Source organism: Carassius gibelio, chromosome A8 (assembly GCF_023724105.1).
Source record: "Carassius gibelio isolate Cgi1373 ecotype wild population from Czech Republic chromosome A8, carGib1.2-hapl.c, whole genome shotgun sequence".
Lineage (NCBI taxonomy): Eukaryota > Metazoa > Chordata > Actinopteri > Cypriniformes > Cyprinidae > Carassius > Carassius gibelio.
This window is the reverse complement of record NC_068378.1, coordinates 5,301,882-5,319,970: the sequence shown is the minus strand read 5'-3', so window position 1 is coordinate 5,319,970 and position 18,089 is coordinate 5,301,882. Positions and strand designations below refer to the sequence as shown.

Genomic DNA, 18,089 nt, shown 5'->3' with positions numbered 1-18,089 from the left:
TGATTGGTAGACGGCCAAACCACCGAACTTAAGGCAAGACACTACAGGCGAAAGCATTGTTTTTTCAGGCACTGGTCAATTTTGAGATATTCGGTTTACTTCCATAACTTGTCTTCTTTTCTTTTAGACATCCAAAATACACATTTAAATGTTTATTTAATATTCTTTTTCTATTTGTATTTGAAGTTTTAAATTATAATAAATATATTTGTTGAATCAATCAATCAATCAATACATTTATACGACACTAACCTACAATATTTTTATATATTGAGAGGTTTGGAAGAAAATGATTGTATAAGTCTCAATGAAATGACTTTTTAATCTAAAACGTAAAATGTATTTATGCAAAACTGAATGACCAGCTAAATAAGCTAAATCCTGGGAATAATATAATTCACGATAGATGTAAACTTTCTGAAGTTCATGTAAATGGAACTACACCCTCGACGTCAGTTTTGTTGAACCTTTTTGACTTTTCTTTGGCACTTGAAGATCTCTACATTTGCACTACTCATTTCTTTTAGTTGATTCCCAGTGCATTATTCCAGTTACAACAAGCTTTGTCAAGCTTTGAGTGATTCTGTCTGGCTGAACACTTTGTGTCATTCTGAAGGTCTTGTCTATTAGTTATGTTCTTTCGTGCTTTAATGACAGCAGTTCCACTTCAAATTTTGTAATTTTTGTGTTAATCCTGATGATCATGTGCTCTGTAATGATCTGAGAATTAGCCAAACACCATCCTGTGCTTTAATGGAATCAAGAACTAACCATTTGTACAAAAAAAGTTCACATTATTTCAATTTCTAGTCATTTTACTTATTTGATTAGTGACCAGAAAATATGGCTTGACTTGTTTTCAATATGATCTCATATGTTTGGACCCCAATCTTTTGCTTTATGTATTAAGATTGTTCCTTTCTGATTCTGCCAAAACGTTTGACATTGAACTGGAACTGTGTCTTTATCTAATGGACTTATTGTCCCTGAGAGACCTTGCTGTGATGTTTTTAATTAAACATTTTTATGTTTTCATTGATCATTTTTGTTGTTTCTTTTAGTTGAAACACAAGGCCAAGGGATTGATTATTGTGCTACTGATTATTACACTTTCCTTGCAAAAGATGGAGACAGTATGAAAAGAAAAAGCTGATTCCAATACAAATGAGATTTTAAGAGCTTAATGTTTTATAAACTGCCTTTAAATATTGTGCTTCTAAGGACAAGTCTCTGTCTTTGACACAGGTCCTTCCTCAGTCATCAGTAATGACGATGACTCTGCCAGTCCTCTTCATCACGTGTCCAACGGCTCTAACACACCCTCGTCCTCGGACATGAACGCGGACGCCGTCATCATTGGCATGACCAAGATTCCTGTCATAGAGAACCCGCAGTACTTCCGCAGCACCAGCAGTCTGCTCAAATCTCATACATGTGAGTCTGTCTCTCTCTGGCTCTTATGGAACAATGTTATCCCAATGAAAACAGCAAGAATAAGGAATCTATCTAGTTTGTTACAGTAAATAATACATTTGTATGAATTAGTAAATGAGTATATATATATGTATACACTGCAGTCAAAAGTTTGGAATAATTATTGTAATCAGGAAATTACAGTAATATTGTAAAGTTTTATGACAAAAAAAAAAAAAATTATTTTTGACTATATTGAAAAATGTAATTTATTCCTGTGATCAAAGCTGAATTTTTAGCATCATTACTCCAGCCTTCAGTGTCACATGATCCTTTAGAAATGATTATTATCAATATTGAAAAACATTTGTGCTGCCGCATATTTTTGTGATTCACTACGATTCAAAAGGTTGAGGTTAGTAAATCAGCATAGAATGTTTTCTGAAGGATCATGTGACATAATTCACACTATTGCAGTTTTTACTGTGTTTTTAATCAAATAAATGCAGCATTGGTGAGAATAAGAGACTGCTTTCAAAAGCATTAAAACAAATATATTATTCCAAACTTTTACCTTTTTTTTACTATTGGGCTGAAGGTGACATAAATATCATTGCACTTCCCCACATTATTCATACTCAGTTTTTTTCTTTTTTGTGATTTTATGCCTGTTTATGTATGTAAATGTAATATAATATAAGAAATGTATACTGTAATACAATTAAAAACATCATAAAAGCTTTAAAAGCAATAAATAATTTACAATTAAAATAATATTTAAAAAAAATTCACATTATAGTAATAAGCATGTCATTACACAGTCTAGTAATGGCAATTAGTATAGAAAATGTGCTTGATTGTCTCAATGCTCCTATGGTAGGCATCATTTTCTTTCAGCAAAAATATATATTTGTATTTCTTTATTTTAAATCAGGAGTGAAATTCAGACAGCATTTGGCAGGTTTGTTCACTTAAGGACACATCTGCATACTCAAACACACAGCATCTTAAATATTTATTTTGAAGCCCTCTTCACTTGCCTCTTGTTTTTCTCGTTCACTGTGTGCTTTCCTCCCCACTCTGGTTACTTTTAATATAGGGTTATGGTGTACAGTGAGTTACTGTAGATCGATGCAGCCTCATCATCTAGCTCTCGCTAATGTAATCAGCTGACTGGCTAGTTTTTCTTCAAAAGCATTTCTTAATCACATTAAGGGAAAATCTCTAAGAGTGCAGTGTCTGTTCAAAATCTTCTCTCTCTCTCTCTCTTTATCTCTCTGTCCTCCAGCACACTAAACACCTGATTAATCTCGTCTTATCTCTGTACTGTCCTCACTCTCTTAAGGGATGCCTAGGATGAGAAACAGCTCTTTTTCACCATATCTGAAATAATCTCTAATACACCTTTTATTAAATTGTGCCCAGTTTCCGGAATTAAACACGTGTCTGGTGTATCTCATAAATGAAACTCGCAGACACACATTGAGTAGTAAAATGAATCAAAATGTGCAAAAAATGAAATCAAAACATTGTGATGTCTACAGAACACAAAACAAGATATATAGGACAATGTTTCAGTTGGCCATGCAATGAAAGTCAATGGGGTCCAAAAGTTTAAACCACCAAAAAGGTCCTAAATGTAGTGTAAAACTAACCATATACAGCAGTTTAATCCAAGAGTTTGGAAGTGTTACAGTTACTTTGTATCACCTTTAAATCAAATATGGTGACACGTCAAGATTTGATGGAATTGAAATGTCGCTATATTTGATTTGAGCTCTGTATACATGAGTTTGATCATGACCTCTACTAATCAGCTGATGAGTTTTAAAAGGTGTGTTTAATTTGGTTGACCAGTGGCTCCCAAATTTGGTCCTGGATAACCTCCAACACTGCACATTTTAGATGTCTCCCTAAACAAACCCAATTGATTCAACTCATCAGCTCATTAGTGAAGACCCCAAGACCTCATATGTGTATGTCAGATAAGAGAGGCGTGCACTTTTAGGTTTCTCCAGAACCATGATTGGGAACCACTGAGGTAGACAACTCAATAATATCTCCTATGCTTTGAAAGCACAAACTGTAAACCAGGGATCTCCAACTCTGCTCCTGAAGAACTACCATCCTGCAGACTTCACTTCCAACCCTGCTCCAACACATCTGCCTGTAATTTTCAAGCAACCCTGATCAGCTGGTTCAGGTGTGTTTGATTGGGGTTGGAGTTGAAATCTGCAGGACAGTAGCTCTCCAGGAGCAGGGTTGCAGACCCCTGCCCTAAACAATATAATTTTGCATTGGGTTCTCACAAGAACAGCCTATTTAATTCATATCCATCAGACTTAAAAACTCATTTGAAGTTGCTCAACTTACCTTGACTGAAGCACTGACATCTATCAGGGTGTCTGTACTTAGCTGTTTAGTTGCATAGCATATCTTATTACTGTAATGCTGCCAACACCAATTCTACATACACTGTCTAGAGAATATTCTCACTGTCTAGACTTTTTACACATGCTAATAACTTACAAGTATGCCCAAACATCCGCAGACTATTGTGTTGACATAATGGGACTAGTCCTATTATTACTATGTTATTAATATTTATTAAATGTTCAGTTATTATCATGGTCCAGTCTCATTGGTTTTGTTTATTTCAAGTTTGCTTGAATTTTTGGATTCATGTCATGTTTCTTATTTATTTATTTCCTTATCTATCCATATATTTTTAAATTGGTGTCCATGTCCACATGCTATGTTTAGTAAGTCATGGTTTATTGAGTTTCTTGAGTTACTTGTTTATCAATCTACAGATCCTTGTTGACTCTCAACCTTCGTTCTCTTGGACTTACATGACAAAAGATCCTTCAAGCTGTGGATCGAACAGCTATTTTTTTCTGAACTCTGCCAGGCAGGTCATATCCAGTTTGGATTAATCATATTCTATGCCCCAACTGAGATGCCCCATTGAGTCTTTACATTCAATGTCTTCAAGCCTTGAGTCTCCAGCCTGTGAGCCACAATTTAAAGCCCCAAAGTCACAACCCAACCCAGAAATGAACAAGAGTAAAAGGCAAAAGTAAAAACAATGTGTATGTGTATGTGAATGTGTGCAAAGAATGGCAAATCAACAGTTATACAGCTGATACATGAAATTGCTTTTTAAACATTACATCAAACATTGTTGAAGAAAAAAGTTATAACTTATGTTTAAGACCAAATTTGACTTTTTCATTAATTTTTCTTCCACCAATGAAAAAAACTATAAAAATCCATTTGAACCATCTCTTTTCTCAAGTGCCATTATGGCGTACCATTCAAGTGATTAAGGTTTCATAGAAAACACTCCAGTTTTAAATATTCCTGTCATCCTTCTCTACCCAACAGTCTCAAATCCTGTTTGGTTTGTTTTTTATAGTGTTGTCAATTGTTTTGTTTGACAACTGGTCCTACTTTCACTACTCTGAGCAATTACTACCTCTTGAGGACATAGGTGTGAAGTTTGCCTGTGGAGCTCTTACAAGCTGGCCTCCGAAACACTCACTCCCATTTTGGTCACGGCACCAATCCAGGTCACGGCACCAATCCGGGTCATGGCACTAATGTCACTAGTCCTACTTACACCACTCCAAATGGAATTCAAACCATTGTCAACCAGCATGGGAGGCAGGCAAGCTAATAAGGACTGCAGATCCTACTACCAGTTCCTCAAGTGCCTCTTGAAGGCATGGAGTGAGGTTTACCTGAGCAGCTCGTACTAGCTGCTCTCCATTAAAATTCTCCCCTAAATTTCTCAGCAAGATCAAACCACTAGAGAACTGAGGGACAAATTCCCCCAAATCTAAAGTCAAATCTGTCAAATGACCTAAATAAGTAGAGTATCCTGCTCAGTATATGGCACACACTACCAGAGAATGACCAATATATAACAAAATACATTCTTTCTTGTGAACCCTTTTGCTAATAACACAAATGTTACGTACGTGTGTGATTGTGTTGTGTTCTTTCAACAGTTGTTCAGCACATTAAGAGGCACAACATTGTACTGAAGAGGGAACTTGGAGAAGGAGCGTTTGGGAAAGTGTTTCTGGCCGAATGCTACAACCTGTCCACAGATCAGGAGAAGATCTTAGTGGCTGTCAAGGTTGGCTGTTGAATTTGGTATTGGTGTTGGTATACTGAACGTTAAATTGACATTATTCTCAGTGTATTTGAAAACATTGTGTGTTTGTAGACTTTGAAAGAGGCCAGCGAGAACGCCAGGAAGGACTTCCATCGTGAGGCCGAGTTGTTGACCAATCTGCAGCACGAACACATCGTCACATTCTACGGCGTGTGTGTGGAGAGCGATCCACTTATTATGGTGTTTGAGTACATGAAACATGGCGACCTCAATAAGTTCCTTAGGTACAGCTGCCTGAACCTGTCTGCAAGGGTGTTTGTATTGGAATCCAATAGTGCTGAGTCAAATCTTTTCTATAATTGCTTTGTCCATGTAAGCCAATAATTGCAGATAATTTTTCATGTTTTAAAAGTTTAATACAAAGAAAAACAATCAGTCAGAGCATAGGAATTTCATTCCTGCAAGCAAGTTTGAACTTGTAATTTGTAAACACATTCTCTCTGGAACCCAAATGTTCTACCATGGCCAGACTCTGACACTAAGATGCATGTTTGTGAATTGTGGTCTGGTTGAGGTCATTACTTTGTCTGTCCAACCGCAGGGCTCACGGTCCTGATGCAGTACTGATGGCTGAGGGACAGGTGCAGCAGCAGGCAGAGCTCACTCAGTCTCAGATGCTGCATATTGCACAGCAGATCGCCGCAGGCATGGTGTATCTGGCTTCCCAGCACTTTGTTCACAGAGACCTGGCCACACGAAACTGCCTAGTCGGGGAGAATCTCTTGGTGAAGATCGGAGACTTTGGGATGTCCCGAGATGTCTACAGTACGGATTACTATCGGGTAAGATTTGCATTCTAGTTTGACTGTGTTTTGAACCCCAAAATGTTCTGGGATTCTTAAATTATACTTAATTTTATAGAATTACATGGAAAATTATATTTATAAAATATATAAATTCAAATTGTATTTGTTTACATAATTATATTCTAGTTATATTATTCTTAAATATTTATTAAAAAAAATAAATAAACAGTAACACTGTGAAATATTAGTACAATTTAAAATATATTTTTTTTATAGACATATTTACAAATGACATTTCTTCCTGTGATGGCAAAGCTGAATTATTCCAGTCATAATTTCTGAAATATATGTATATATATATAAGAATCTGTATGATACATATCACGATACAGGGGTTGTGATATGATATGATGCAATATAATGATAATTTATTATTTTAGGAATAGGATATATTTTTAGGAAAACTGTCATTAAAAACACATTTCAATTCAAGATAAGTTGTATAGCACTTTTTACAATTCAAATCGTTGCAAAGCAACTCTACAAAAAAATAAGTTTTAACAATATTTAGTAGTTGCTTATCAGTGGTGACTGTCAGTTTATGTAAATATGGCAGAAATTTACCGAAAAATCAAGACATTATCAAACAGACGATGAACACTATTAACAGCAATGATTATATGATGCAATCACACTTATAGCAAAATTTGGTAGTTCTGTATGTTGTAAGAACAGACCACTATATGCAAATCTTAGCAATGAGTAAATAAATATTATTTAACCAGAACACAGTGGGATCTGCATTTGCAATAATCAGTCCCTGTAACATTCAACTTTATGAAACCAATTTATTTTGTGCAGTACGAGTAAAGCGTGGGGGTGTTGGGGAATTGGAGTTCTTGTAGGATCCTTTAGTAAAATGTATAATACGTATAAAATGTATTTTATAAAAAGACCATATCTATCTATCTATCTATCTATCTATCTATCTATCTATCTATAAACCGTGACGCTAGCAGCACCCCAACTGCACAAAACGCCCCCACCCCGTGCGAGCCCCATTGCACACGGGACGCGGCCGAACCGAAGTGGTGTGCCCTAATGCTAGTATTTCATGTTCTCTTATTGTTGTTCAGAGATGAAGACATCTAGCGGTTGGAATGTAAACTCAAAACCAAACAACTGCCATGAATATTGAATGATTTTTATTTATTTTTTTATATTTTTTTAAATATTGATATTCTGTTTTTGAGAATCTATACAGTATCGGCAAACTAAATATCCCGATAGTCACGTGTACCCCTAATTAGGAAGACTTTCGCTGTCACAAATTCCGATTTATTTGTGAATTTTATTACTTAAAATAAGTGCTTACTTCACACGGACACCTAAATATGATATTTAAGTCCTTTTCCCAGTATATGTATAAATCAATATGCTTCTCATGTTCTTTGCTCTACACTGTCTACTGATCACTGAATACCAGCTATTCGAACACCTTAACCCTACTAGCTCGCTTCCTGTATGATGTCAGCAGAATCTCACTCCGTGTGTGTGTGTGTGTGTGTGTGTCCTGATTCACTACCCTGGGTAAGTCTCTCCCAGATTAGGAGTCAGGCAGAAAAGTGGCATGGGAACAGGAAAGAGGGGTAGCTATGGCAGCAGCGAAGAAAAGGAATAGAGCACTTGCGCTGTCCGACAGAATCTGAAAAAGTCATTAAAGATCTCTCATTAGCATTCACCCCCATATTCAGCGTGAGGGCCTACCGAGAGGGGCCGAATTAGGGATAAAAAGTTAGGGTAAGAACATAAAGAAACCAAACCTTACACTTTCTGCTGTTATGTGTGTTCTTCTACTGTGTTCCATTCATTTATTCAGTGTGAATCATTTATCCAGTGATAAAATATGGGTTGCATGATGTTTATGAATGCAGAGATGTGCTATTAGATAACTCTCTTCACCAACAACTGTGCCAAGTTCATTAGAGTTCATTTATCTCTGAATACTGATGAATATCATGACACATCTCCATTATATGAGCCTCCATTGAGATTCAAATGCAGGTCAGGTGTGTGTGTGTGCGTGTGTGTGTGTGTGTGTGTGTGAACACCATTGATTAGGCCTATAGAACACCAGTTTCCATAGAAACAGCTGGTCAGGCAGAGGCTGATGTTATGTTGTGAAAGCATGTTGTGTAACCACATAACTTCTTATGAAGCCACATTACTGCATTATAACCCATATTCAGAAACATGGTTGATGATCCTCATAAAGTCTTTTCCACCTATGTCATCCTTCTTTCTCTCCATATAACTCTGTAGTCACACTTTAGTTTAGGGACCAATTCACACTATTAATTACAAAGTTTGCTTCAGTAAACTCCTAATTTGCTGCTTATTGATAGTTAGTAAGGTAGTTGTTAAGTTTATGTATGGGTTAGGGTTAACAAAAATATGATCATACAGAATAAGGTATTAATTAGGGCCGGGACTCGATTAAAAAAATTAATCTAATTAATTAGAGGCTTTGTAATTAATTAATTGAAATTAATCGCATTTTAATCGCATATAAATATTTGACCTGAGAACAGTGGGAAGTATTTTTTTTTCACATGAATTTATAGTATACCATTGAATAATGACTGAATACATAAGCTTAAGCAACAAAATATTGTTTATTTTTGTTCAACCAAGTCTAGCAGACCAGGGCAATTTTTGCCATGAAGTGTAGCAATAGCATATTTAGAAACAATTTAGAAATAGTACATTTCAGAAATTCAGGAAGCTTATAGGTGCTGGAACCTTCTGTAAAGTGTTTTTTTAAGTAAGTAGGTCCGCCGAAACTCATCCAGTGAGAAACGTTCCGCGGTGCAAAAATAAGTTATTAAAAATGCGGGAATTTTTTTTTCTGTAATTAATTAATCTTAGTTAACGCATTAAAATCCCGGCCCTAGTATTAATATGTGCTTTCTAAGTACTAATAAACAGTCAATATGCTAGTGATATGCATGCTAATAAGCAACTAGTTAATAGAGAGAATTGGTTCCTATACTAAAGTTTTACTCATTCTTTAATAGAGAGTCAATATTTTGATCATTTAAATTCAGCAGGAAATCAAAATCAACCCGGTTTACATTCATAACACACATTCTTGGTCATATTGTGCACCATTTATCCCTACACAGTATTAAAAAGGAAAAACATGTCGTCTTAATCTTTGATCCATGTGTTATCTTGCTCCAATCTTTTTAGAAACATACAGTTTTTATGAACCAATCAGTTTTTGATGGCTGAAGTTGTCCTACCTTGTTCATAACTGAATATCCACATTTTCCAATTTATGAAAGTAATGTGCGAACAGCCTTACATGTTGACTTTAGCAAAGTGTAATACTATCACAGTCATTCAGTTCTGGTCTCCTATCTCATATCCAATTTCAGGATTACTTGAAAATTACAACACAGGATTATTTATTTATTTTATATAGATATATATTTTGTACATACTTAAAAATGTACATACTTTACTAACTGATTCACCACAACCTTAATACAATAATGCAACAACAATGGACTTTGCCAATAACTGTCCACCTAAACCAGTTAAGAGAAATTTAAACTGGTGCAAACTGGTCTAAGCTTTTTAGCAGGATGTTGTTGTGTGGATAACCATGTGAGAATGTGTGTGTTCGATTGCATGGAAAAAGGTTTCTAATAGCGCTATGGTACCAGTGAAAAGCATAAAAGCTTTTGACTTTAATATTTGATGAGTCCAGTATGTTAAACCGATTAATCTGAGACTAATCCACATACTGGACCACAATCTCATAATTAATATTTCAGAGGCAGCGCATTATGGAGAAAGCTAATAAATGAAATGATTGGTTTTGGGGTTGAGCTCAAGGCCAGACCAACTCCCCAAGCTTACAGCATCCAAATCCTGAGAGGCGCAACTTACGGCACCACCTGACATCCTGAACTGGAAATACTGTCAGCATTTGCCTGAGAGCTTTTTGGACTGAACAATGCTCCAAATACAACAAACTGTCGACTGTCTCCTCTTGCTCTAAAAGTCTGTATGGATCTTATCCATTAGCACCTCTCAGATGCAGGGAGCTTTGATGGTTTTATGTATCTTCTCTGTTTAGACGATTTGAGCACTCCTGGACATCTTAATGTCAAACCGCAGTTCTACAATATTTAGTGCCATTCTTTTTCGTAATAAACATTGTTTGGCCATTACCACTTTTAATGATTTGACATCAGCTTCCATATGTTGCATGACTCAATGTTCAATGCTTTGTATGTGTAGGTTGGAGGTCATACCATGTTGCCAATCCGCTGGATGCCACCAGAAAGTATCATGTACAGGAAGTTCACCACGGAGAGTGACGTCTGGAGTCTGGGAGTAGTGCTGTGGGAGATCTTTACCTATGGGAAACAGCCCTGGTACCAACTGTCAAATAATGAGGTATTGACGCATTAAAACATCTACACAGCAGTGCCAAAATTCCTTTTTTCTCGTAGGCCTCTCAAGCACATTTCATTTTTATTTATTTTTTTAATTCATGAGCCAACAAATTTAATCCAACTATCAAATTTGATTGATCCTGCAGAGTTCAGCTCAGCTTGATCAATAATCAAACACACCCAAACCAGCTAATCTAGGTCTCCAGGATCACTTGAAAGTCAATGGCAAGTGTGATGGAGCAGGTTGAAACTGAAGTCTGCAGGAAGGTAGACCTCCAGGAGAAAGGTTGTCTTCCCCTGCCCTAGAGACCATACAGAACACCTTAGCAACCACACAGAACACATTAGCAATCGATTAAAAGACTCCTGAGCAAGGTTTCCCAACCCTGTTCCTAGACTACAACAGTATACATAAGCTGATCCCAATGAATGGTTGTCTAAGTGGTGTCCACATAATAGTAAAGGATTCATAGATAATTGGGTTTTTGGGCTAGGCCTGACCTGCTAAATAAAGACATCCACCCCTCCAGTTAGGGTGCAACTCTCCTTTCTAGAAATCTGCCATATAGTCCTTAATAGTGTATATACTGTAGTGTTATTGTATGACTAACTGGGGCCCAGGTCAGGAAGCAGGCACACTGGCTTAATCGCCCATCTGCTAGCTGTCTTGAGTTGTCATTTAGCTCATATAAATAACAATATTATCCTATAAATGTGCCACCAGGAACAGCGTTAGAAAGCTGTGCTCTTACACTGGGCAGTATCTTTTTTAAAAGTACACCAAAAGGGTGCATATTAGTACTTTAAATACACATATTAAAGGTGCTGTAGGGAACTTTTGTAAAAAATATTTTTTGCATATTTGTTAAACCTGTCATTATGTCCTGACAGTAGAATATGAGACAGATAATCTGTGAAAAAATCAAGCTCCTCTGGCTCCTCCCAGTGTCCTATTACCATTTGCAGAAATACATCGCTCCCGGTAAAAAACAACCAATCAGAGCTGCGGTCCGTAACTTTGTTTGTGTTCAAAATGAAGAAAAATGTATATAATAAGCGAGTACACCATGAATCCATTTTCCAAACCGTGTTTTTAGCTTGTCCTGAATCACTAGGGTGCACCTATAATAAGTGTTTATATTCGGACTATATAAGATTGCTTCGGGGATACCGCGGCGGAGTAACCCAGTACCTTTGTGATTCTTCATAGACATAAACAGAGAGAAGTAGTTCCGGCTACGATGTTCTTCCGCAAGACGCAAGCAGTTCTGTTTATTAACTGCTAGAGCGTCAAAAGTTACCTACCTTAGCTTTAATACATAGCATGTACATATTAGTTCCTAAATTGTACAAAAGTCTTTTGAAATGGTTCCTGAGAATGTAGCAACCGCATATAACACATTAACAGTCAACATACGACACCAGACACTGCCCAGTGTCCAGTCATACTCCTGGAGGACCAGTATCCTGGAGTTTATCTCCAACTCCAATGAAACACACCTTAACCAGCTAATGGAGGTCTTCAGGATTACTAGACACTTCCTGGCAGATGTATTGGAGCAAGTTAGAGCTAAACTCTATAGGACTGTACACCCTTGCCCTTGGAACCATCCAGAACACCATAACCAACCAGAAGAACCTTAGAAGTGAAGTGAAGTGAAGTGAAGTGAAGTGAAGTGACATTCAGCCAAGTATGGTGACCCATACTCAGAATTTGTGCTCTGCATTTAACCCATCCGAAATGCACACACACAGAGCAGTGAACACACACACACACACACTGTGAGCACACACCCGGAGCAGTGGGCAGCCGTTTATGCTGCGGCGCCCGGGGAGCAGTTGGGGGTTCGATGCCTTGCTCAAGGGCACCTAAGTCATGGTATTGAAGTTGGAGAGAGAACTGTACATGCACTCACCCCACCCACAATTCCGTCCGGCCCGAGACTAGAACTCACAACCCTTCAATTGGGAGTCCAACCCTCTAACCATTAGGCCACGACTTCCCCATTTAGAACACCTAAGCAACCACTTAGCATTCATTCAAATCTCACATTTCTCTTTGAATAGCATTATATTTGAACAAGTATTCAAACATATAAGACAGGAGTGTTCAATCCTGATCCTGGAAGGCCGACGTCTTGCAGATTTTAATATAGCATTACACATTTCTGGACATTTATTTTGCTTGACCTTTCACTCATTGTTTTTTTGTAGGTGATTGAGTGTATCACCCAAGGTCGTGTACTGCAGCGACCCCGGACCTGTCCGAAGGAGGTGTATGACTTGATGCTGGGATGCTGGCAGAGAGAACCGCACATCCGACTCAACATTAAAGAGATCCATAACCTGCTCCTAAACCTGGCCAAGGCATCACCGGTGTATCTGGACATCCTGGGATAAGAGAGCTATTGCCACATGTGGGATTGCGACTGGATTCCCGAAACAGCCCCCTCCTCTGTCCAACCCAAAATCTCCTTCTTCTACAACTTTAACATCTCCTTCCTTGTCCTCCTCCTCATCAACGTATTCTCAATATAATATGGAGATGGGATCTTGTACAATGACAATGAATGATGCATTTCTGAACAAGAACAGACTAAATGGAAAGAGCCGCATTGAAGTGACTATAGTTTAGTTACCAAGAATAATATTGTCAGCCGTCCTCAACTTCTGGAGCAAGTTCACACCTGTAAATTCCATTTGGGAAAAAATGCATTTGGGACTTGAGGAAGGGCATCCCTCTTAATAACAGAGGAAACAGCAGCTCCATAAACGATGACCAAACACAAATTTGAGAAAAAAAACAACAACTTTTCTGCCCATCAGAGTCCTGTCGGCTCCCATCTGTTGCATCCTTAATCCGATACAAAGCACAGAACTTGAAACTGGCATGGACCAACAGTGGCAAGCTGCGACTATATCTATATGTATACATGTCTGTTTATGGAACTGGACGCTAACAGTGTAGTTTCACAGTTGAGCTACTCTAAATAAAAGCTTCTGGACGCTGACAGGATGTTGTTGCTGCCGAACTCATCTGAAATGGAGAACTAACCAATTAAAATGTGGCAAGAACATAAGCATTATTTAGTCCCCACCACTTTTGCCAGGGCCAGTTTTGTCCCTCCATTTTCACCAAATTTGTGGGTTATGACGAGTGCAGTGGACGTGTCTCCAATTGTCAAGCAAAGGATATCATTTTGTTAGTATGAGTAGCGATCTGGTGATGTAATTAGTTATGATACATGAATTTTGGAAATTTCTGTAAATAATTTCGGTAGCACTTTATTTTACAGTCCCGTTCCTCATGTACATACTATGTACTTATTATAGTAATTACAATAACTATGTAATAACTAGAAACTAACCCTGAACCTACCCCTAAACCTAACCCTACCCCATGTAGTTACCTTGTATTACCAGAACTTTCTTAGATAAATACACTGTAAGTACATGTTAGTACACGTACTGTAAAATAAAGTGCAACCATAATTTCACATTTTACTTTTGACTCGAGCACATGCTCTACTACTGAACTGATTTCTGGATCAATGCTTCATATTTATAAGATCATTACTAACCTTATTCATGTTCATAAGCCAAGCCTTTGCCATTTTGTGGTGTTCAACCAGCATGTCTGTTTTCTGTTCCTGTGTCTAGCAAAAAATCAACGCCATATCTTCACGTTTGTATACGGTATGAGCTATGGAGGGCAAGATGGAGTCATTTGAGATGAGGCCATGCCTCAGCTTTTCTTACAGGAGCTTAATTACGCAAAGTGGCCGATTATGACGGTTATGCAGGCTAAATTATGACCTTTGCTTTCACTCATTCTCGATCGCCATGTTTTACTACTGAGTGGAAGCACTAATGTAGTACTCAAGCTTCGGGTTGTGTAACTGCTATAGTATAATATATATTTCATTACAGGACAAATGTCTCCTATTAGCTGCAACTCCCTCTAGACTCATATACGCTACCATTGGGGAAAACAGTAGAGACAGGAGGGGACAGGATGAAGAGAATGAGACGAGGGGAGGAAAATAATGTTAAACAGAGATAAACATGAGTCACCTCACTATAACCCACATTTCTTCTTCCTTTTATCGTAAATAAATGATTATATCTATTTATCACCATAGAGATCCTATCCCAACATTCTTTTTTTTTAGTTCATTATTGCTCCGTCAATCCCCTCTCCCGTTGGAGACTTTGCACACTGGACTCCATGGCATGAATTTGTGAACAAAAATCTTCCAATCAATTCAGGTGTTGAGCGAAAAGTTCCAAAAATGTATTATTTATCAATTATTTATTTTTTGGAAATAAGAATTGTTATCTTTAAGATATGTAACTTTTAATTTAATATTTATTTTGTACTTATTGTGAAGCACTCTTGTTTTTTTTACTTTGTTTTTTTATTTTATTTCAAATAATTATTTTTCATATTATTATTATTCTTATAATTTTAATATTTGGTTGAGAATGAATATAGAGGTGGTTTCTGGGTTCAATTATCATGGAATGGGATGTATTAATGTAAAAAGACAAAATAGTACATATTTTGGATGAACAAAGAGAAAACTTTAGGTTTAATGTTCAAGTTAAATTCACACAAAAGAAGCCTAATTTTGGATTTTGACCATTTTTCATGATCATTAAGAATAGTTTCAAATTCTCACTGACATTTGCATTTTGCGTTTTTTATTTTTATTTTTAATTTGTAATTCTTATTACTGTAATAAAGTCATTTTTACTGTAGAACAATGTTTTTACTTTAAATTCACATAATTTCGAGACAGTATAACAAACTATCACGAAATATCAGGTTTTTTTTATTACACTTTGAATGTCATTACTTTTTCTCATTACAGTGATGGCTATGATTTGTATTTTTTTTTATGATATAAATGGCAATGGGGTAAAATGAGCTTAATAGTCAAGAAAATAATGCCTCAATGTGATTCCTTTGTTTTTCAATGTTTAAATCATGAAAATGATTGTTTGAGATACAAATATGAATGAGTTTCAGTGGCTCAGATTAGTCTTGCCTTACGCAAAAAATTCTCCAAAGCGTCCTGCGACAGAACAATAAACTGTGACTGCATATCAGACACCATCTTCTACATGTCCAGAACTTCTTCTGATGTTTCAGAATGTCTATAAGCTTACCACAATTAAACAAATGTTAAGGTCAACATGAAAGCAAAACTGACCCTCGTCACTTTCTTACACTTTTACTGTTTCTTATTGTGCACATTATTACACAGACAAAAGTCATTGTGTAACTCTAAAACAACTTGCCTTTTCTGTTGACATTACCAATCACCAATTTACAGAAGTAAAATGGCTTTCAAAGGCCGTTTCATGTTGACTTTAACTCCAAAATTGGGAAACCTACTCCCTTTTCTTAACACTTTTTAACAGGCCTATTGACACCTGGAAAGAAGAGTGTCACAAGTAGTGTGATCATTTCATTTATGTAATTATAGAGTTATAAATTCATCCGCAATCAAATGTCCTCATCTGTATGAGATATATGGACCAGTCAAGTTGTTCCGTCATTGTATTTAATAAAAGTGTAATGTCTTACCTCATAATGAGTGTGTGTGTGTGTGTGTTATTGTGACAGTGAGTTATGCGTACATGTTCATGTTTATAGGTTGATCAATAGAGGTTCGTACATAGTGCTTTGACAACATGGGCCAAATGTATTGACCTACAGGCACTAAAATGCTTTATTGACAGCCTTCTTGGCTGCCAGCCTGAATATTTACTTCATACAGTAATATGATGGAGAGCAGAGCCAGTTAAAAACAATTTATGATGAAACGGCACAATCTATAATGTTTATGTAGCATTAGTGTTGCTATAGTAGATCTGAAGCTTCGAGAGAACAAAACAAGAACTACCAATTCCCATTTCACTGATGTAGGCAGAGGGGGAAAGAAAGGGGGGACTGATCAATTGGCGGACCGATGGCTTGTTTTGACATTGTACATTAAGACCTAACTAATTGCCAGAGGGCTAAATGCTTTTAAAAACACATCCATGGCGCTCAGTGCAAGCACTTGGATTTTTCAAAGCGTACCGTATAATTCTCGAAGGACCGAGTGCATGTGAGTCTGCAAACAACCGCAACTCTAAACAAACAAAGATCTTCTGATGTCATCGTTTTAAACCACTTTTTGCAGTTTTATATACATATGTTGGTAGAGTTGTCATTATTACAGTATTGAACTGAATAATTAGTAAAGAATGGGACAATTTTTTTTTGACAGACCCTTCCTCTTCATTCTAAATGGATTTTGGCACCTTGCATCCTCAGAGACATTAACTTTTAAATGCTACTCCAATAAATTATGTGGACAACTGTGAGGTTTCGTGGTCTGTTTAAACAGTAAACACAGATTCATCACAGCTTTTGTTTTTCTTTTTTTCTGGGAAAGCAGGGAAGATCATTTGGGATATTCGCATGTGCTGTCTATTCATCAGATTGACCACATTAGCGGCTGCTTAGTGTCAAAGTGTAGAGAGAAAACAGTTGCTGCAGCAGGCTTTGGGTCATTATTTTTACCACAGTAGTCAATCTGTGCTCACCAAAGAGCTTCAAAGAATACCATAAAACCAAAAACCATAGTAGTATCACAGTACTTCTTGTTAGAGCAGGCCATAGGCATACAGTATTGTTCAAAATAATAGCAGTACAATGTGACTAACCAGAATAATCAAGGTTTTTAGTATATTTTTTATTGCTACGTGGCAAACAAGTTACCAGTAGGTTCAGTAGATTCTCAGAAAACAAATGAGACCCAGCATTCATGATATGCACGCTCTTAAGGCTGTGCAATTGGGCAATTAGTTGAAAGGGGTGTGTTCAAAAAAATAGCAGTGTCTACCTTTGACTGTACAAACTCAAAACTATTTTGTACAAACATTTTTTTTTTTCTGGGATTTAGCAATCCTGTGAATCACTAAACTAATATTTAGTTGTATGACCACAGTTTTTTAAAACTGCTTGACATCTGTGTGGCATGGAGTCAACCAACTTGTGGCACCTCTCAGCTGTTATTCCACTCCATGATTCTTTAACAACATTCCACAATTCATTCACATTTCTTGGTTTTGCTTCAGAAACAGCATTTTTGATATCACCCCACAAGTTCTCAATTGGATTAAGGTCTGGAGATTGGGCTGGCCACTCCATAACATTAATTTTGTTGGTTTGGAACCAAGACTTTGCCCGTTTACTAGTGTGTTTTGGGTCATTGTCTTGTT

General features: G+C 36.9%; 1 protein-coding gene across 2 annotated transcripts in view; it reads left to right on the top strand.

Moving 5' to 3' along the window:
• LOC128018220 (BDNF/NT-3 growth factors receptor-like) overlaps positions 1-16,411 on the top strand; it is a 55,981-nt gene extending 39,570 nt beyond the window's left edge. For both annotated transcript variants that reach the window (XM_052603595.1, XM_052603593.1), the window contains exons 12-17: positions 1,246-1,434; positions 5,427-5,557; positions 5,648-5,820; positions 6,138-6,378; positions 10,654-10,812; positions 13,026-16,411. In XM_052603595.1, the coding sequence (XP_052459555.1) occupies positions 1,246-1,434; positions 5,427-5,557; positions 5,648-5,820; positions 6,138-6,378; positions 10,654-10,812; positions 13,026-13,211 (1,079 nt within the window). In that variant the 3' untranslated portion in view covers positions 13,212-16,411. The remainder of the gene's footprint in view (positions 1-1,245; positions 1,435-5,426; positions 5,558-5,647; positions 5,821-6,137; positions 6,379-10,653; positions 10,813-13,025) is intronic.
• The last annotated feature ends 1,678 nt before the right edge of the window (positions 16,412-18,089 follow it).